Source organism: Jaculus jaculus, chromosome 17 (assembly GCF_020740685.1).
Source record: "Jaculus jaculus isolate mJacJac1 chromosome 17, mJacJac1.mat.Y.cur, whole genome shotgun sequence".
In the NCBI taxonomy this organism is placed as follows: Eukaryota; Metazoa; Chordata; class Mammalia; order Rodentia; family Dipodidae; genus Jaculus; species Jaculus jaculus.
Genome location: NC_059118.1, coordinates 56,669,351 through 56,691,081, shown reverse-complemented (window position 1 = coordinate 56,691,081; position 21,731 = coordinate 56,669,351). Strand labels below are relative to the sequence as shown.

Below are 21,731 nucleotides of genomic sequence, written 5' to 3'. Positions count from 1 at the left end.
CTGAAGCTCATTAGGTCTGTGCAAGTACACTCTGATGTTGACACTACAAAATCACTTAAGGACGTATTTCTAGAACATATATCCCAACCATTAAGTGATACATGGATGAGACACTTCACTAACCCTAGTACTACACAGATAAAAACCTCAATATTGTATCACTATGGGTGTCAGTCTCAGATCTTCATAGTTTCTATAACCTCAGAGTGGTCAAAGATGCAAATCATAGCTCAGTATGGTGACGCATGTCTTTAAACCCAACACTCACTTGGGAGACGGAGGTAGGAGAATCACTGTCAGTTCGAGGCCAACCTGACACTACATAGTGAATTCCAGGTAAGCCTGCACTAAAGTAAGACCCTACTGCAAAACAAACAAAACAAAACAAAAACAAAGCTAGTCATGGTGCTGGAGAGATGGCTAAATGGACAAAGCATTTGCCTGCAAAGCCTAACAACCGGGTTCAAGTGCCCAGTACCCATGTAAAGCCAGATGCAAAAAGTGGCACCTGCTTCTGGAGTTCATTTGCAGCAGCTGGAGGCTCTGGCACATCCATCCCTCCCCCAGCCCGCTTGCAAATAAATAGTTTTTAAAATGCAAATCTGGAGCCACACGCCTTTAATCCCTGCACTGGGGAGGCAGAGGCCACCCCGAGCCTACATAGTGAATTCCAGGTCAACCTGGGATAGAGCAAGACCCTACCTCAAAAAATGAAAACAACATGCAAATTAGGGCTGGAGAGATGGCTCAGCAGTTGAAGCACTTGCCTGAGAAGCCTAAGACCCTGGTTCAACTCCCCAGGACCTTCATAAACCACATGCACAAGGTGGCACATGAGCCTGGAGTTCCTTTACAGTGGCTAGAAGCCCTGGCATGCACATTCTCTCTCTTTCTTAAACAAGTTTTTAAAATGCAAATCCAACCATTCCCTGTACTGCTTTCAAAAGTGGCACCTCAAAGGTAAAAGGGAAGACCTGTAAGCACTACAAATCCCTTCGTGACTACTTCTAACAAGCTCCTCCCGTAGAGTTGTGTGGAGGCTCTTGTTCAACAGCACCCTGACAGCAAGCACGTGTGTGTGTGCTGCACACCAATCATCTGTCACCAGCAACAGCAAGCAATCCTGAGGGTGTGGTAAATGAATTACGGAACTGGGTCCCATGAGGTTAGCACTACTGTTTCCTTTTGAGAACTGACACAAAGGGTTTGTTAAAACTACACAAATCACAGAACCCGTACTAGTAGAGGCAAGATTTAAAACTCCACTGTGTTTCTCAATGAAAGCACTGCGGCTCCTTAGACAGGCATTTACCTTTAAAATTACACACTATCTCAAGAAGGAGTCCCAGGAAACTCATCTACGCAGGGTAGTTAAGGTGACTAAAGGAGGAGAGGCAGAGACTGACACCGGACTGTCCCTCTTCGTACAGTGAACAACAAGTAAGCTTCCTAAAGCCTGTCCCATCACCGCCAGTTTCCATTGTTGGTGGCTTCTTCTGCACTTCTAGAGTCCGTTCAAACCTTTTCTGACGTATCTGATAACAGATGTCATGGATATTCAAATGTCTACTTCCTCTCACCCCTGCAAACTTCTGGAGAGTGATAATCCTATTCTAGCCATGTCTATAACCCTGTCCCCTTACCAGGCTTAAATTCTCAGCACAGGATCTGGCATATAATAGGAAATCAACAAATTAACCTTTTCCTGCGTGTGTGTGTGTGGGGGGGGTGTATGTATGTATGTATTTTTTTCTGTATATAGCTAGAATTTTTATTGTACCAAAATAAAAACTACCACAAATTGCCTAAGTCTAGTGTTCAACTATGACACACCATATATACTATCCCACAGCGTGAGTGCTCCAAAGCCACTACTACCCACAGCCAAGCTTAACCCTTAACAAACATAATGAAGCAGCTGTTAGTTATAAAATGAAATCAGTCAGACCACTGACTTATGAGCACTCAAATAGAATCTAAGAGGATATAAGTAAGCCACATAGAAACCTACTGTTTTGGACAATGGAATACTACTCAGAAGGCAAAGATTGTTACTAGAAAATTTTCAGTGCCAGGGATAGGATTCCTTCCAGTGAGTTGTTGGCCACAGAGGTTCCTGATGCCCCTAAAACATCATAGGCCATTGCCAAGGCCCTTGGTTTCCTACCAGGAATAGATGGCAAGACCCTATTGCTGAAGATTCCAAATACTTGGGCTGCAAGGCCACTGAGAAATCCTGCTGGAACTAAGCTGATAACCTCCTCCATGTAGACCAGCTGACAGAAAGCTGGAAAAAGCCATACTGCATGCAGTTCATTGGGAGAGAAAGAAATCACCAATGAAGATACTCAACAGTGGACAGTGCAAACCTAACTTTGGCCAGTCAGGCCAAATGAACCAACTGGTGCTATAGTGGCATGTCTATTATGGGGGAAACCAACCACTCTCTATTTGGAATGGAGGCCACTCCATGGGAGGGAATATATGCCTGATAACTGAAAACCTACAACAGGGGTAGTCATGAGTCCTAGGGGTGTAACGTATGGCTAAATGTATATACTATGCTCACTAAACTGCCCAGTAAGCTCTTCTCTTAATGTTCATACCCATATATTAATGCTACTCTAACTTTTGGTTAAAGGCGCTTCTTTTTTCAGATGGAAGTCACCTTGGGATGACTCAGAAAGCATCATGGTGCTGAGAAGAAGTGACAGACGAGTGCTCAGCCCTGAAATATCTCTATTACACCTTCCAAGGCTCAGGGTCCCTTGCGGAAGAGGTGGTACAAAGAAATGTAAGAGCCAAAGGAAGGAGCTCCACCCAGACACAAAATGGCCTGGATATCTATGACCTCACAGTGCCCAACACTACCTACACAAGACCTTCATAATAGGAGGAAAAGATCATGACATCAAAATAAAAGAGAGACTGAGGGGGAAGGGATATGATGGAGAGTGGAGATTCAAAGGGGAAGGTGGGAAAAGGGAGGGAATTACTATGGAGTATTGTTTATAATCATGGAAGTTGTCAATAAAAAAATAAATTAAAAAATTAAAAAAAAATTTAAGCCCCATTTCCAAAGACTGCTTGTGTATGACTAGAGAGTAAGTGTCCAATGTATGGGTATGTGAAAACCTATAGTGTTTATGCATATGCAAACGTTTGTGTATTTGTGTAACAATTACGTATACATGTATTCCCTATCTCATTGATTCTTTTTCTCTGAAGGGCCTGAAATACACCCAGAAATGGGGCAGATCCATGATACAATGTCTTACAGGTCAGATTTCTTTCACATAATCTCAGTGGGAAGAAGGAGCCACTAATAGTTACATTAGTCTGACAGTTGAGGAAGGACTTAACTGTGTTCAGGGAACCACTGCGGCTATCTAGTCCAGAGTAAGCTGTAGGAGGGGAAGCTGGATGAGATCCAAGAGATCAGAATGAGTAAGACTATTTAGCATCAGCAAATGATATGTCTGGTGATTCTGGTCCCCAAATGCTGCCGACCCTCATTCACAGCCATAAACCTTGGTCTGGTCTTCATTCAACATAGGTGAGATAAAAATACAGACTCATATGTTAGAGATGGCTCAGAAGTTAAATCACTTATCTACAAAGCCAAGCAACCTGGGTTTGATTCCCCAGTGCCCATGTAAAGCCAGACGCACAAGACGGCACATGCATCTGGAGTTCATGTGCAGCAGCTGGAGGACCTGATGCGCCCATTCTCTCTGTCTCTCTTCTATCTGTCTAGCTTGCAAATAAATAAGTAAAAATATATAAATTTTTAAAAGCTTTAAAAAAGTAAGTCAGGTGTAGTGGCACATGCCTTTAATCTCAGCACCTGGGAGGCAGAGGTAGGAGGATTGCAGTGAGTTCAAGGCCACCCTGAGACTACATGGTAAATTCCAGATCAGCCTGGGATAGTGAGACCCTACCTTGGAAACAAATAAATAAATAATAAATAAATAAGTGACTGACTGGCTGAGAGGGGGAGGAGATATTATGGAGAATGGAGTTCCAAAGGGGAAAGTGGGAAGAAAGAGAGAATTACCATGGATATTGTTTACAATCATGTAAGTTGTCAATAAAAAAAGAAAAAGCAAAAACTTATAATTTTCCACAGTACTATTTGAAATAAGACTTATGATAGCATAAGTGCTTATTATACTAACACCAGTCCCTCTGTTTTCTTTCACATGGCTGAAAGAGGAAATTCATACTAAACTCTTGCTATTTCATAAGAAAACTTATCAATGACAATTTTTCTGAAAAAAACTAAAATCTTGGGCCCAAAAAATTCTACTTGCTCTACTCTAAAATGAACAGCTTAAAAGAAGATTCAATTTTAAGTCATTTTGCAGATGGGCTCACACTATTATAAGCAAAGTATGACTTACAGGTAGTCTTTCTAATTCTTTTTTTGGTTTTTTGAGGTAGGGACTCACTCTAATCCAGGTTGACCTGGAATTCACTCTGTAGTCTCAGGGTGGCCTTGAACTCATGGTGATCCTCCTACCTCTGCCTCCTGAGTGCTAGGATTAAAGGCGTGCACCACCACGCCAGCTGTCTAATTCATTTTTTAAACTTTCTTTTTTTAGTCTTTTTAAATTTTATTTTTCTATTTATTTATTAGAAAGAGAGACAGAATAGGCATCTCAGGGCATCCTGGCACTGCAAATGAACACCAGACACATGCACCACCGTAGGCATCTAGCTGGCATGGATTCTGGGGAGACAAACCAGGGTCCTTAGGCATCATAGATAAGCGCCTTCACTGCTAAAGCTCTCTCCAGCCCTCATTTATTATTAACTTTATTTTGACTACTCTATACATGTATATAATGTATTTTAAACATACTCACTCCCTATTTCCAACTCTTAGCCCCTTCTCATCCAACTAAGTCCTTTCTTCCCTTTGCTATTTTCATATCTGTGGGGGGGGGGGGGAGCTGAGTTTAATTAATTAAATCAAGTTGCTGACACAAGCATTGGTGGGAAGCCTGTAACTAGAGCATGGGCAACTTACCACTGGCTAAACCACTGAGAAGCTTGACTTCACCTCAGTAATCAACTGCCAAAGCTCCCTCCTTCAGGAGGAGTGGAGTCTCATACGCCCCTTCCCCATCCATGACAGATGTTTGATGGGTTCAATCTCACAGGAGGCCATAGCTGCTGAGTTCATAATGGCCATTTCATGTCCAGGAGACAGCATTCCATAGCACGCCACCTCATTGTCCTGCTCTTACATTTTTTCTATCCATTCTTCCATGATATTCTCTGAGCTTTCAAGGAGGTGACAGAGATGTCCCACTTAGAGCAGAGTAAACAACAGTCACTTATCCAGTGTGGCACTTTGACCACATATGGATATCTACATTAACAACTGTCCAATGAAAAAAAGATTATCTGAGCCAGGCTTGTTGGTGCACGCCTTTAATTCCAGCACTTGGGAGGCAGAGGTAAGAGGATCACCGTGAGTTCGAGGCCACCCTGAGACTACATAGTGAATTCCAGGTCAGCCTGGGCTAGAGCAAAACCCTATCTAAAAACAAATAATAATAATATTAATAATAATAATAACAAAAGAAGTAGGTTCCCCATTAAATCTATGATCTTCCCAGCCATAGGTGGGCTTTTGACCAGATTTGTAGCACCAGGATATCAAACATTCCCTTCTGTGAAGCAGACTTAAATCCAACCCCAAAGTGGTTAGTAATTCCCTTAGTAGTCATGTCACTATTGCATTAGTGGGCACATCTTGCCTGTTTGTTGTGTACCACAGATCCCCAACTGGGTTGAGACCGTTGACTTTCCTCTCCCAGCAGCCTGCACAGCACCTTCAGGCAGCACTATGAAAGCTGCTCTGCAGGAATGAAGCTTCCAGTTCAGTTCTAGCTTGATTTCTATGTGTCCTGCAACTGAAGTGTGTAGTGACTTCAGGAAGGGACTTACAGCCTAGTGTTCAAGGCCAACCAACTAAGAGTAATGGCATATACGGGTCTCAGTGGCCTAGCCTCCTGTCTGGTCCATTCCTTATAAAGATACTGGAATTTAAGGAAAGAAGTTTATATCTTCTGATTTAGTTTGATAAATAAGAAAGAAGTTACTTGGCAAAAGTCAGTAATATGGGGCTGAAGAGAAGGCTTAGTGGTTAAGGTGTTTGCCTAGAAAGCCAAAGGACCCAGGTTTAATTATTCAGGACCCACATTAGCCAGACGCACAATGGGGCACACACATCTGGAGTTCATTTGCAGTGGCTGAAGGCCCTGGAATGTGTGCTTGCTCACTCTCTCTCCCCCTCCCTCTTTCTCTGTCAAATGAATAAATATTTTTAAATGCCAAAAAATTTTAAATAAATAAAAATTTAAAAGGCTACATAATGATCCTGCACATATGACATTGTATAAATGGCAAAAACAGAGACAGAAAACCATTCATTTATTCATTTACTTGGATGCCAGCTTTAAAATAGCTGCTACTTGTAAACTAATAGTAAGCAGATAACCAAAACATAAACATTATAATCAGTCTCCCCAAAAGTAATGGAGGAATACAAATGCCACAATGTTGAGGAAGAGAGAACACAAAAGAGATACCCCTAAACTATCAAATGGAGAGAGGGAATGGGAAGGTGAATGAGGGAAAAGACATGACAAAGAACTAGAAAGTCCAGCCCCAAAGGACAATCAGAAAGCCCCAAAACAGAACTGCTGGGCATCATGGTGCACAGCTTTAATCCTTGCACCCAAGCGGTAGGAGGATCTTCATGAGTTCAAGGCCACTCTGAAACTACATAGTGAATTCCAGGTCAGGCTGGGCTTAGAGGGAGACCCTACCTTGAAAAAGAAACAAAAAAGTGCCAAACATAGTACCTTAAAGGTGGAAGATGGGTAAGAATTAGGGTTCTCTGCAAGAACAAAGCATAAATGTATATTTGAGAATGTCACAAAGGTTTGTGCGCTAATACAAAAAAGATTTGTTAAAAATATTTTATTTTTATTTATTTAAAAGAAAGAGAATGGGTGCACCAGGGCGGCTTCCAGCCGCTGCAAATGAACTCCAGATGCATGCACCTCCTTGTGCATCTGGCTTATGGATATGGATCCTGGGGAATGGAACTTGGATCCTTAGGCTTTCCAGGCAAGCACCTTAACAGATAAGCCAGCTCTACAGCCTTTAAAAAAAAAAAAAAGGCTAGAGAGATGGCTTAGCAGTTAAGCGCTTGCCTGTGAAGCCTAAGGACCCTGGTTTGAGGCAATTCCCCAGTACTCACATAAGCCAGATGCACTAGGTCACACATGCATCTGGAGTTTGTATGCAGTGGCTGGAGGCCCTGGCACACCCATTCTCTCTACCTGCCTCTTTCTCTGTCTGTTGCTCTCAAATAAATAAAAACAAACAAAAAAATTAATTTAAAAAAGGGGATTTTAAAGCCAAGTGTGGTGGTACATGCCTTTAATCCCAGCACTTGGGAGACAGTAGGAGAATCACATGAGTTCAATGACAGCCTGAGTCTCTATAGTGAATTCCAGGTAAGCCTGGGCTAAGTGAGGCTGTACCTTGAAAAAACAAAAAGGAAAAGAAAAAGAAAGTGCTCATGGCAGGCTGGAGTGACACATGTCATTATCAACATGTTAAATGCTGTGTATATATTTTTCATAGTTTCACTAATGTCTCATATACCTTCCAAGGTCTACAAAAGCAGTCAGACATTGTCAGACACCTCCATGTTATCTGATGAACAACTTTAGCAATGAGTTTCTGGAACTTCATGGTGAAAGAGAATGATGGCTAACATCTTGGCTGTAGTAATTCTGGACCTTGTTTGCTCAGCTGCTGCTTTAGCAATATCTCCTCTAAGCCGCCAAAGGCTCACACTCAGACGGTACTGCACCAGTCTAACTCCATCTACCTAGGTCCCTTTGATTGCCCACCAAGGGCTGATAATGAGAATGGGGGCCCTAAAGACTCTTCTGAGCCCCAGTCTGCTTAGTGTCTATTAGTGATTCCTCCCCAACATCTTTATCCAGGAACCAGACTTTCTTCTGGCACTACATTTGTTGTTAAAACCACCAGTGAACTTTTTGGGGTCCCTTAGATATAGGACCCCAAACTGCCATACCTAATGATCCCACTCAGCTCCAAGACGCCAAATCGGTCCTTGCCCTAATTCCCTAACACAGGGGTCCCTCTTCATGATGAAGAGAAAGAGACAGAAACTGGCCTGGCAACTGAGAGTAACAGGGCCCCAATATAGTCTTTTGTTTTGTTTTCTCCTCCTGGCTAAAGTGAGAAATGTCCTTGAACCTTTAAGGGGGAATTTGGCTTTTCCTTATCTCTGTTTTCTCAAACCAAACACCATTCCTAGATCGCTTCCTTCCTAAAGGAGTTTCACCTTCTCATAAAAAACAAAAAAGGCTGGAGAGACAGCATAGCAGTCAAGGCAATAGCCTGCAAAGCCAAAGGATCCCCCCCACACACACACGCACAGACCCCAGTTCGATTCCCCAGGACCCATGTAAGCCAGATGCACAAGGGGGCGCATGTATCTGGAGTTCATTTGTAGCGGCTCTCTCTGCCTCTTTCTCTCTCTCTTTAATTAATTAATTGGAGGGAAATAAAAAAACAAGAGCACAACCAGGCATGGTGGCATACAAAACTTAACCCCAGCACTCGGGAGGCAGAGGTAGGAGGATCACAAGAGTTTGAGGCTACCCTGAGGCTACATAGTGAATTCCAGGTCAGCATGAGCTATATAGTGAGACCCTAACAGGGCTGGAGAGATGGTTCAGTGCTTAAAGGCACTTGTCTGCAAAACCTGATGGCCCAGGTTTGATTCTCCAGTATCCACATAAAGCCAGAACACAAAGTGGCACATGATCTAGGGTTCATTTGCAGTGGCAGGAAGCCCTGATGTGCCCATGTTTACTTTCTCTCTCAGTCTAATTCTCAGTCTAAATAATAAATTAAATATTATTATTATTAAGTACATCTTTAATCCTAGCACTCAGGCAGAGGTAAGAGGATCACTGAGTTCAAGGCCAGCCTGACACTACATAGGAATTCCCAGGTCAGCGTGAACTACATCAAGACCCTATCTAGAGAAAACAAAACGGGGGGATAAAAGTCACCATACAGATTACTCACACAGGACCCTTCCTGTTTTGCATGAGCTTTGCCATCTTTCCCTTTCCAACTCTATAATATAATCTTTCTAGGGGCTGAGGAGATGGCTCAGTGGTTAAAAGCACTTGCTTACAAAGCCTGCCAGCCAGGGTTCAGTTCAATTTCCCAGAACCCATGTAAAGCCATATGACAAAGTGAAGCATACGTCTGAAGCTTGTTTGCAGCAGCGAAAGGCCCTGGTGTACCCACACTCTGACTCTCCTTGCTCTCTCTGTTCACAAATAAGTAAATGGAGATTTTTTTTTTACATCTTTCTAAACTTCAAAGATTTAACTTCTCAGCAGAATTCAGAAAATAGGCAGAATAAACAAAGTCATGTAAGTGAGTCAAGGTCTCTTCTGTTGCTTAACCTAGCTCTCAGTTTAATAACAAACCTGCCAGAAAAACTCGATTAAAAATCATAAACTCAGGCTTTAGTTTCAACTACTACTTAAGCAGAATCTGATCCAATGTGCTGCACTGCAATGTTCAGGATCTCTTTTTTTCCAAACACCAAAATTTCCAAGATTCTAATTATATAATAAGCGTTTATGAATTAACCAAGAAGAGCAAATAATTGTTCCACCACAATTTATACTCACCCATCTCTTCCCTTACTGACAATTTTTACTTCAAAATAATAAATCCCACAGGCTGCTGGTATTGGATGCGTGGCTCGAACTGATGCTGCATCTTTGGGGGTTTTACCATGACCTAAACATGGAACGGAGAAAGGCAAATGAGACTTGCAAGCAAACAATTCAGGAAAAAGTACGGTTTTTGTAATGAAATGTTATTTCTGCTCTAATCAGTTCAACTAATTAAAGACATAATAAAACATCTATTATCAAAATTAATTCAATATGCAAAACAGCCCAAGAACTCTTCACCCTGTCACTAGTACTTTAAAATAAATATTTCTATATGGGATGGAGAGATGGCTTAGTAGTTAAGGCACTTGCCTGCAAAGCCTAAGGACCCAGGTTTGATTCCCTAGAACTCACGTAAACCAAATGCACATAGTGGTACATGCTTCTGGAGTTCCTTTGCTGTAGCTAGAGGCATGCCCATTCTCTCTCTCTTTCTCTCTAATAAACAAACAAAAATGTTTTTTAAAAATTTACTTTTTATTTTTATTTATTTGAGAGACAGAGAGAGGGGAAGAGAAACAGAGAGACAATGGGCACATCAGGGCCTTCAGCCACTGCAAACAAACTCCAGACACGTGTGCCACCTTGCATATCTGGCTTACATGGGTACTAGGGAATTGAACCTAGGTCTTTTGGCTTTGCAGGCGAGTGCCTTAACTGCTAAGCCATCTATCTCTCCAGCCCCTTAAAAAATATTTCTATGGGGCTGGAGAGATGGCTTAGCGGTTAAGTGCTTGCCTGTGAAGCCTAAGGACCCCGGTTTAAGACTCAATTCTCCAGGACCCACATTAGCCATATACATAAGGGGGCACACGTGTCTGGAGTTCGTTTGCAGTGGCCAGAGGCCCTGGAGTGCCCTTCTGTCTCTCTCTATCTGCCTCTTTCTCTCTGTCTGTCTGTCGCTTTCAAATAAATAAAAATAAACAAAAAAAAAATTAGAAAAAAATATTTCTATGCTTTTCCGGTGGTGGAGTCTGAAGAAGACACTCAGAAATGGCACCTCACAAGGGGAAGGAAAGAAAGGAAGACAGGTCATCAGCCTCGGACTGCGGGCAGCTGAAAGAGAAAATGTATTTGGTGTTTGCGCATCTTTGCATCCTTCAGTGACACCTTCAACCACATGGCTGGTCTTCCTGGCAAGGAGACCATCTGCCATGTGGAGTGAAGGTTAGGCTGACCAAGATGAACCCTCCCCGTGTGCTGCCATGCGAGCTGCCCAGGATGCAGCCCAGCGGTGCAAGGAGCGGGGTCACTGCCCTACACATCAAACTCAAGGACAAAGGAGGAAACAGGACTAAGACCCCTGGACCTAGTGCCCAGTCAGCCCTCAGAGCTCTTGCTCACTCAGGGATGAAGATCTGGCAGATTGAGGATGTCACTCCCATCCCCTCTGACAGCACCCACAGGAAGGAGGGTTGCCGTGGTCACCGTCTGTGAACAGGACTTCTCAAATTATTTTCTGTTACTAAATTGTCTTCGTGTAAAAAAAAAAATCTATGTAAAGGAAAGGTGGAGGGAGGGCTAATCAAAATCTAAGAGGATATAAATAAATCATATGGAATCCTCTGGTTTTGGACAATGGAACACTCAGGAGGTGTAGATCGTTGCTAGAAAAGTTTCAGTGCCAGGGATAGAATACCTTCCAGTGAGTTGTTGGCCAGGGAGGTCCCTGATACCCCCAAAACATTATAGGCCATTGCCACGGCCCTTGGTTTCCCACCAGGAATAGATGGTAAGACCCTATTGCTGAAGACTCCACATACTTGGGCTGCAAGACCACTGAGAAATCCTGCTGGAACTGAGCTGATAACCTCCTCCATGTAGACCAGCTCACAGAAAGCTGGAAGAAGCCAATTCTACATGCAGTTCAATGGGAGAAAGAGATACCACCAGTGAAGATACTCAACAGTGGACACTGCAAGCCTTATAATTGGCCAGCCAGGCCAAATGAGCCAACAAGTGCAATAGTGGCACGGCTATCATGGTGGAAACCAACTGCCCTCCAACTGGACAGGAGGCCCGCTCCATGGGAGGGAATATAACCCTGATACTAAAATCTTAAAACAGGGGTAGTCATGAGCCCTAGGGGTGTAACATCTATGGGTATCTAGATAAATGTATACACTATACTTACCAAACTGCCCAGTAGGCATTTCTCTTAATATTCAGACCCTTATATTAATCCTATTCTCACTTTGGGTAGAGAATCTTTTCTTTTCAGATGGCAGTGACCTTGGGACGACTCAGAAGGTATCATGGTGTTGGAAAGAAGTGACTGGAGTATTGAGTAACATCTCTATCACACCTTCCAAGGCTCAGGGTCTAATGCAGAAGAGGTGGCGGAAAGAATGTAAGAGCCAAAGGAAGGGTAGGACTCCCTACAACGTGCTCCCTCCAGACATAAAATGGCCTGGATATCCATGACCTCACAGTGCCTGATGCTACCTACACAAGACCATAGTAAGAGGAGGAAAAGATCATGACATCAAAATAAAAGAGAGACTGACTGAGATGGGGAAGGGATATGAAAGAGGATGGAATTTCAAAAGGAAAAGTGGAGGGAGGGAGGGTATTACCATGGGATATTTTTTATAATCATGGAAGATGTTAATAAAAATTGAGAAAAAAATTAAAAAATATTTTGTAAAAAAAAATTCCTATGGTACTAGAGAGATGGCCTAGTGGTTAAGGCACTTGCCTGCAGAGCCTTATGACTGAAGTTTGATTCCCCAGGACCCAAATGCACAAGATGGTGCATATACCTGGAGTCTGTTTACAGCAGCTGGAGGCTCTGGTGTGCCCATTCTCAGTCTGGCTCTCTTCTATCTCTCTATGCTTACAAATAAATAAATAAAATTGTTTTAAATTTTTAAAAAATATTTATATTTGGTTGAGAGGGTGTGAGAGAGAGAGAGAGAGAGAATATGGGTGTATCAGGCTCTACATGGTACCAGGGAAATGAACCCAGGCCACCAAGCTTTGCAAGTAGCACCTTTAACTGCTGAGCCATCTAGCCCCATTATCACTAGTTTTGTTAACAGTTCAGAATCTGTTACTCTACACAGATTCTGGGCCCAGTAGCACTTTATCAAAATTAAGGTATGCTATGGAAGACTATTTTTTAAAGAGAAAATAAAGCTAGATTTGAAGCATCTCAGAGAAAAGGAATTTAACTTCATCAGATCTAAAGTTGCATCTAATTTATAGTATCTCCTACACATTATTTAGCAAAATGCCTGCTTTATAATCTCATAGCATCTGTATCATGGTGTAATTTTTTTTTTGAAGTGGGGTCTCACTCAAGCCCAGACTGACCTAAAACTAATTCTGTAGCCTTGCCTGGCCTTGAACTCACAGTGAACCTGTTACCTCAACTTCCCGAGTGCCGGATTAAAGATGTGTGCTACCACACGTGGCAGTTAGAGATCTTTTACTCAACACAAATGGTCCTTAATTTTCAGTCATATTATACAAGTATCTTCATGGAATTCTCCATCTCAAATTCACCATGACTGCTCTAGAACTAAAGGCACTGTGGTATGGGTGCATGTGTATGCACACGAGGAGGCCAGGGGTTGACGTCATGCATCTTTTCAACTATTCTCCACCTTACTCTTTGAGACAGGTTCTCTAATTGGTCCTGCCTGGTACTTACTAGATGGCCTGCTAGCAAGCCCCAGGGATCTTCTTTTCTCTACCTCCTAGCACTGAGATTACAAATACATGTCACCCTGACCAGCTTTTACCTGGGATAGAAGTCAGGTGTCATGCTTACAAGTACTTTACCACTGTGACATCTCCCTAACCTCAAATACCACTTTTAAGTCAAAGATTGTATCTTAGGATAGATAATATACACAAAAGAGAGCTCTTCCATTGCCATTCACCAATACACAGCCAACCATTAACACACTTAAATCTATATTTGCAATGCCAATTAGTACATGTTCAAGAGCCCAAAGGAATTTAAACAAACTCAGCCCCTCCCTTCTTTTTCCTTTTTTAATTTTAAGTGTTTGTAATAAGGATCTAACTAAGGCTTATGTAAGGTACTCCTTTCTATAAAACTAACAGTCTGTCCAACATGACAATGCCAGAGTCAATTACCTCGGCTATGAAGACAAATCCTGATTTGGAATCTCACTCACTAGGGTTATAGCAGGTGGGCCAGTCTGCATTTAGTGTTCTCCATTGTGCATTGAGGGTAAATAGTGCCTACTTCACTGTATTGTTTTGAATATTAAGTGCACTACTATACCTGGCTAATGTTCAGATTTAGTTTGCATGGCTTTTCCCTAGATAACCTCATTATTTGCACATTTTTACTGATGGTATAGTAGGTACTGGCTATGAAGTGATATGTGCATATTTACACTGTTACTCCCACCCCTTCCCCTGCTTAGCTAAGTGTAAGTGTCTTCTGCACACACGTGAAAACTGAGGTGCAGGAGAGGCTGCATGTATGTGAAAGCGCCTAAGGGTACAGGAAGGGCTGCATAGTAGTGCACACCTTTAATCCCATCACTTGGGAGGCAGAGGTAGGAGGATTCTATGAGTTCGGGCCTGCCTGAGACTACACTGTGAATTCTAGGTCAGCCTAGGCTAGAAAAAAACTGAATTATAAAGAAAACTCTGATTCAACATTCTAAGTAGAGATCTAAGTCAATTAGATCTAATTAATTATTGGATTTCCATAGTGAAACAATAGACGTTTTGGCAGTTGTCACAACTTATTAGTTTTTATTTGCCAACAATTTCATTCTAGCAACCAACAGAAGTTTGGGACACTATCAAATCAGAAGATAAACTTTTGTTTTTGAGTACAGTCTCACTGTAGCCTAGGCTGACCTGAAATTCACTCTGTAGTCCCAGGCTGGCTTCGAACTCACAGGGATCCTCCTACCTCTGCTTCCCAAGTACTGGGATTAAAGGCATGTGCCACTGTATCTAGCTAAGATATACTTTAAAAAGTAATACTTAATGTATTTAGTATGATATGAAAGGAACTGTTCTGAGTGAATTATGCTTATCAATGCACTTAATATTCAAAACAATACAATGAAGTAGGCACTATTTACCCTCAATGCACAAAGGAGAACACTAAATGCAGACTGGCTCATCTGCTATAACCCCAGTGAGTAAGATTCCAAATCAGGATTTGGGCTGCAATTTTTTTTAATTTTTTTAAAAATTTTTTATTTATTTATTTGAGAGCGACAGAAGCAGAGAGAAAGACAGGTAGAGGGAGAGAGAGAGAATGGGCGCGCCAGGGCTTCCAGCCTCTGCAAATGAACTCCAGACGCGTGCGCCCCCTTGTGCATCTGGCTAACGTGGGACCTGGGGAACCGAGCCTCGAACCGGGGTCCTTAGGCTTCACAGGCAAGCGCTTAACTGCTAAGCCATCTCTCCAGCCCTTTTTAAAATTTTTATTAGCATTTTCCATGATTATAAAAAATATCCCATGGTAATTCCCTCCCTCCCCACCCCCACACTTTCCCATTTGAAATTCCATTCTCCATCATATTACCTCCCCACCCCAATCATTGTACTTACATATATATAATATCAACCTATTAAGTACCCTCCTCCCTTCCTTTCTCTTCCCTTTATGTCTCCTTTATAACTTACTGGCCCCTCTGCTACTAAGTATTTTCATTCTCACACAGAAGCCCAATCATCTGTAGCTAGGATCCACATATGAGAGAGAACATGTGGCGCTTGGCTTTCTGGTGGGCTGCAATTTTAAGTCAAAACTGATGCAATGTGAACTCTGAGCCTATACATAGGACTCCACACTTACTCCCATCTTTCCTATTCTTGCAACTTCAAGGCAAATGAGAAAGAAAACTAAGGGGCTGGCGGGATGGCTCAGTCACTAAAGACTTGAGATTTGATCCTCAGCATACATCAAAAGTGCTGGGCAAGGTAGTGTGCAACTGTAATCCCAGAGCTGGGAAGGCAAGGAGAGGAGGCTCCTCAGGGCTGACTAGCTAGTCTAGTTCAATCAGTGAGCTCGAGGTTCAGTGACAGACTGTCAAAAAATAAGGAGAATCCAGGTGTGGCGGTGCACGTCTTTAATCCCAGCACTCGGGAAGCAGAAGTAGGAGGATTGTCGGGAGTTCGGGGCCACACTGAGACTACAAAGTTAATTCTAGGTCAGCCTGGACCAGAGTGAGACCCTACCTTGAAAAACCAAAAAAAAAAAAAAAGAGGAGGACAAACTGGCCTCGTAAGCACTTTTTACAAAAATGGTTATGCCCATATATTAATAGTACTCTCTACTTTCAGTTAGAGAAGCTTCTCTTTTCAGATGGTGGAGAGGACGTGAGGGTGATGTGGCTTCAACATCTGTCACCCCATCGACCACCAGGTTGATTTGGCTGATCTGGCTGGCTAGGTGGGTGTCTCCTTCCTCCCTCGCCATGCCTTGCCAAAACTGCCAAACAAGCTTGTAGATGGCGACTATTGGAGTGACTCCAAAAGTCACCACAGTACTGAGAAGAAGTGACAGTGGTATGTTCAGCAACAAATGAGACATCTCTATCATACCCCCCAAGGCTCAGGGTCCATTGCGGCTGAAAGAATGTTTTAAGAGCCAAAGGAAGGGAAGGATTATTTCCAAATACAATCGTCCATACACAAAATGGCCTTGTTATTCATGACTTCACAGTGCTTCATACTACCTACACAAGACCTGCATAATAGAAGGAAAACATATCAAAATGGAGGGTGGATGTGAAAGGGGAAAAGAGGGTAGAAAAGGGGATGGTAGGAGGGAATTTGTTATGATATATTGTCTATACTTATGGAAGCTGTCAATAAAAAGTTTTTTTGTTTTTTTTTTTAATGAGGTAGAGGGGCTGGAGAGATGGCTTAGCAATTAAGGCGGTTTCCTACAAAGCCAAAGGACCTAAGTTCAATTCCCCAGGACGCACATAAGCCAGATGTACAAGGTGCATGCTCTGGAGTTCACTTGCAATAGCTGCAGGCCCTGGTGCACCCATTCTGTGTCTCTGTCTGCTTGTAAATAAAATGAAAACAGCTGGCATGCCTCTGGGAGGCAGAAGTAGAAGGATAGCCATGAGTTTGAGGCCAGCCTGATACTACAGAGTAAATTTCAGGTCAGCCTGGGCTCAAGTGAAACCCTACTTCGAAAAAACAAAATCAATATTTTTTAAAAAAAAATGAGGTGGAAGCTGGATGTGGTGGCATACACCTTTAATCTCAGCACTTGGGAGGCAGAAGCAGAAGGATCTTTGTGAGTTCAAGGCCACCCTACAACTACCGAATGAATTTCAGGTCAGCCTGGGCTAATGGCCCAACCTCAAGAAACCAAGAGGTGGAGAATGAGGAAAACATCTGACATTGACCTCTGGCCTCCACGTTCATAAATGTGCACATGCACCCCCACAAGTACGCCAACACAATACACATATGGGAAAAAAAAGAGAACTAATATTTGAAGATATACTATTTCTCAGTGTTAGGTACATTTCTATAGATTTTACTTACTCAACATTTGTAACACAGGTTTAACATTGTTTTTAAAATAAAGAAATTTTAGAGATTACTCAACTTGCCCCAAATTGGTCCAATTCTGAATTAAATCCATGCATGTATTAAAAAGCCATACATTTGTCCACTATGCAGAAGTAGACAGAAAGTACTATATAATCTTAACTCTACAGACCTTAGTTTATTAATTTTTACTAAAGCACTTTAGAAACGTTTTGTCAGTGTGAACATTAAACATTAAAAGGGAGTTGTTTCACATTTAAACTTAAAAGGTAAGAGACTGAAGATGTAGCTCAGCGGTAGTGCTGGGGGTAGGGCTGAGCTTACAGCTCAGTGGTAGAGTTTTGGAGCTGATGGTACAGCTTAGTGGTAGTGTCTACCTGCCAAGCACAATCTCAGGCACAGAAAAATCAATGGGGCTTGGGTTGGAGGGATGGCTTAGCAGGTAAGGCACTCACCTTAAAAGCCAAAGGACCCAGGTTCAATTCCCCAGGACCTATGCAAACCAGCTGCACAAGGTGGCTCATGCTTCTGAAGTTCATTTGCAGAAGCTGTAGGGCCTGATGCGCCCATTCTCTCCCTCTCTCTCTCTCTCTCTCTCCCCCCCCTCCCTCCCTCCCTCTCTTTCTCTAAAACAAAACAAAACAGTGGGGCCTGGGAGATGGCTGAGCGAGTAAACACTTGCTGAGCAAGCAAGAGGGTCTGATTTACCCTGAGCACCCAGCTGCACATGGGTACACACACTAGTAACTCCAGTCCTGTAATGAGCAGAGACTGTAGAATCACCAGGTTCACTAGCTAGCCAGATTGATTGAAAAATGGAAAATCTGGGTTGAGACTAAACAATAGAGGAAGATACCCAACATTCTTCTTGGGCTTCTGCATGGACAGACAGACATACACACCATACACACAAATACATATGTATACATACATATACACACATATATACATATGTACACACACACACACACACACACACAGTGTGTGGGGAGATTGGGGATGTAGGGCATTTCCCTAGCATGCTTAAGGCCCTGGGTTTAATCCTCTGCATTATCATTAAATAAATAATTTATCAAAGTTTCCATACTATTTTTTAGATTAGAATAATATCAGAAGCACAGGAACAAATTCTAACAACGCTGGAATTTCATTATTTAAATTCTGTGGTTAAAAAAAGGTATGTCAGAGCCAGGCGTGGTGGCGCATGCCTTTAATCCCAGCACTGGGGAGGCAGAGGTAAGAGGATTGCCATGAGTTCGAGGCCACCCTGAGACTCCATAGTGAATTCCTGGTCAGCCTGGGCTAGAGTGAGATCCTACCTCAAAAAACAAAAAAAAAAGATATGTCAGGCTGGAGAGAGGGCTTAGTGGTTAAGCGCTTGCCCATGAAGCCTAAGGACTCCAGTTCGAGGCTCAATTCCCCAGGACCCAGGTTAGCCAGACGCACAAGGGGGCGCACGCGTCCGGAGTTCATTTGCAGCGGCTGGATGCCCTGGCGTGCCCATTCTCTCTCTGTCACTCTCAAATAAATAAATAAAAATAATTTAAAAAAAAAAGATATGTCAAGCCCTGTGGCACAGGTCGGTAATCCCATCTACTAAGGAGGCTGAGGCAAGAGTATAGAAAGGCCAAAGACAGCCCAGGCTGCACTGTACAGTAAATTCCAGGCCAGCCTGGGCAACTAGATCAGATCTATGTCAAAACAAAAGCAATAAGGTCCTGGGAGTAAAGGTATGGTACTTGCCTGGCATGTACAAAGCCACCCTAAATACAATCCCCATAGACGAAGGACTAGAGACAGGGATCAAAGACAACCCCCCCACACACACATTAGCCATACATAATTACCAGGTCCTCAATGTTGTGTCTATGTAGCTTTAGAAGAAAATGGATTACTTTGAGCTGGGCATGGTAATGCATGCCTTTGATCTCAGGGAGGCAGAGATAGGAGATTTGCTGTGAGTTTGAGGCCACCCTGAGACTACCTAGTGAATTACAGGTCAGCCTGGACTAAAGCAAAATCCTACTTCAGGAGAAAAAGAACGGGGGGGTGGGGGGGGGGTGGGGGGGGTGGAGAAATGGCTTAGCTGTTACAGCTCTTGCCTGCAAAGCCTAAGAACCCAGGTTTGTTTCCTCAGAAACCACATAAGCCAGATGCCCAAGGTGGCACATGCTTCTAGAGTTCAATTGCAATGGCTAGAGATCCTGGTGTGCCCGTTTTCTATCTTTCTAAAAATAAATAATATTAAAAAAAACTCAAGGCTAGGAAAATTAGCGCTTTGTGTCCAATATGTTAATTCCATTTCACTAAAATGGGAAAAGTCTGTGTAAAGCCCACTCCAGCCCTACCCCTAACCTCTCCATATGCAGCCAGCTAATCAGTGCTTTCTGGAAAAGTGAAACAGCCTTCCTTGCATCACTCTCCCGAGTACCCCTCAAATTCCTTCCAAAGCCTCCCCTTTGGCCTCGGACACTTCCTGAAAATGTTCCTTGCCCACATCCTCTCCCACATTTTCCACCTTTCTGCTGTAGCCACAGTAGCCTCTTCCAGTTCACGGCAACCAGCTTAGTCTATGCACATGCTAGCCCCAAAATAAAGGTCCTCCCTCCCTAGGCTGGTTAGGTCATCCTTTCTCTGAATCTCTACTCAAGCTTTCCCTCAAGCACACTGACAGAAATGCTGACTGGGTCTAACCTCCTTTTTACTGGCCTTCCTAGCAATATGTCTTTCCTATACAATATGCTTAATGCTTATTTGTGATTAAGTTTCTTCTTTTGAATTTCTGAACCTTCTACTCCAGCCTTAAATTTGAGTACTCCTCCCTGGAACTACATACCTGAATTCAATTCTAAAGAGGCTGGGCACAAACCTTCAATCCTAACTCTTAGGAGACCAGAGATAGGAAGGAGGATCACAATGAGTTCAAGGCCAGCCTGGGACTACAGAGTGCATTCCAGGTCAGCATGGGCTAGACTGAGACCGTACCTCAAAAAAACAAAAAACAGAGCCGGGCATGGTGGCGCACGCCTTTAATCCCAGCACTCGGGAGGCAGAGGTAGGAGGATCACCATGAGTTCAAGGCCATCCTGAGACTACAGAGTTAATTCCAAGTCAGCCTGGACCAGAGTGAGACCCTAACTCAAAAAACCAAAAAAAAAACCAAAAAAACAAAAACAAACAAACAAAAAAAACCCACGAAAATTGTGATGAGGTCTTGTCCTTGACAGCACAGTTGTTGACAACAAACCAGCTCCCAGGCACGCACTGGTAAACACAGGAACGGCGCCGGTGTGACAAAGCTGTGGAGTTCTACCACAACTTTTACCAGTGCATTACGAATTTAAAAGAAAAATAGCAATTTAAAAAGGCCTTCTTAGCCAGGGTGCGGTGGTGCATGCCTTTAATCCCAGCACTCAGGAGGCAGAAGTAAGAGGATCACTGTGAGTTCGAGGCCACCCTGAGACTCCTTTAGTGAATTCCATGTCAGCCTAGGCTAGAGTGAGACCCTATCTCAAAAAAAAAAAAAAAAAAAAAAAAAAAAAAAAAAAAAAGGCCTTCTGTACAAAGAGCTGGGGTTCTAGAGGATGCATAGCACTTCAGGAACTACCACTAGGTTAAGCCAGCTCCACAGATGAGATGGTACTAACATTTCCTCTTTAGATCAGTATGATCTGTATAGAATCACGTGTCTAATGTACTGTCCAATTCATACGTGTAGCAGCAATACGAGAAGTTAGCCCATAGTACAAGGGACATAAATATGAATTAAGAGTTCAGTGCTGGGGCTGGAGAGGTAGATCAGTGGTTAAAGGTGCTTGCTTGCAAAGCCTGACAGCCTTGGTTCAATTTCCCAGTAGCTATGTAAGGCTTAAAAGCACAAAGTGCTACATGCATCTAGAGTTCATTTGCAGTGGCTAGAAGCGCTGGAGTGCCCATTCATTTTCTCTTTGTGTCCCCCCCCCACCTCTTTCTTTGCAAAATGCAAATAAGTTTGGAAAAAAAGTTCAGTATTTGTACAGATTGCTCTTTATTTTCAGACCCCACTAATTTTCCAGTTACTTAGGCCAGCACCTTCCCCCACCCCTTGTTCCCTGAGGCTAACTCATACATGTGCAATACAGTCAAGATTACTTGGGAGGTAGGAAGAGAAGATGTATAGTTCAAGACCAACCTGGGCCATAAGAGACTCTCTCCATTTAAAAAAGGGGGAAGGGGAGGCTGGAGAGCAGGCCTAGCAGTTAAGATGCTTGCCTATGAAACCTACGATCCCAGGTTTGACTCCCCAAAACCCACATAGCACAGATGCACATGGTGGCAAATGTGTCTGGAGTTTGTTTATGCGTGCCCATTCATTCATTCACTTTCTCTCTCTCTCCTTGCAAATAAATAAAT

At 42.9% G+C, this 21,731-nt stretch overlaps 1 protein-coding gene and 1 pseudogene across 1 annotated transcript in view; one reads left to right on the top strand and one right to left on the bottom strand.

The window, feature by feature from the left end:
• Ranbp9 (RAN binding protein 9) overlaps nucleotides 1–21,731 on the bottom strand; it is a 111,725-nt gene that overhangs the window by 76,601 nt on the left and 13,393 nt on the right. The window contains exon 2 of the mRNA XM_004667942.2: nucleotides 9,774–9,885. Coding sequence (XP_004667999.2) covers nucleotides 9,774–9,885 — 112 coding nt within the window. The remainder of the gene's footprint in view (nucleotides 1–9,773; nucleotides 9,886–21,731) is intronic.
• On the top strand, nucleotides 10,815–11,258 carry LOC101605166 (annotated as a pseudogene).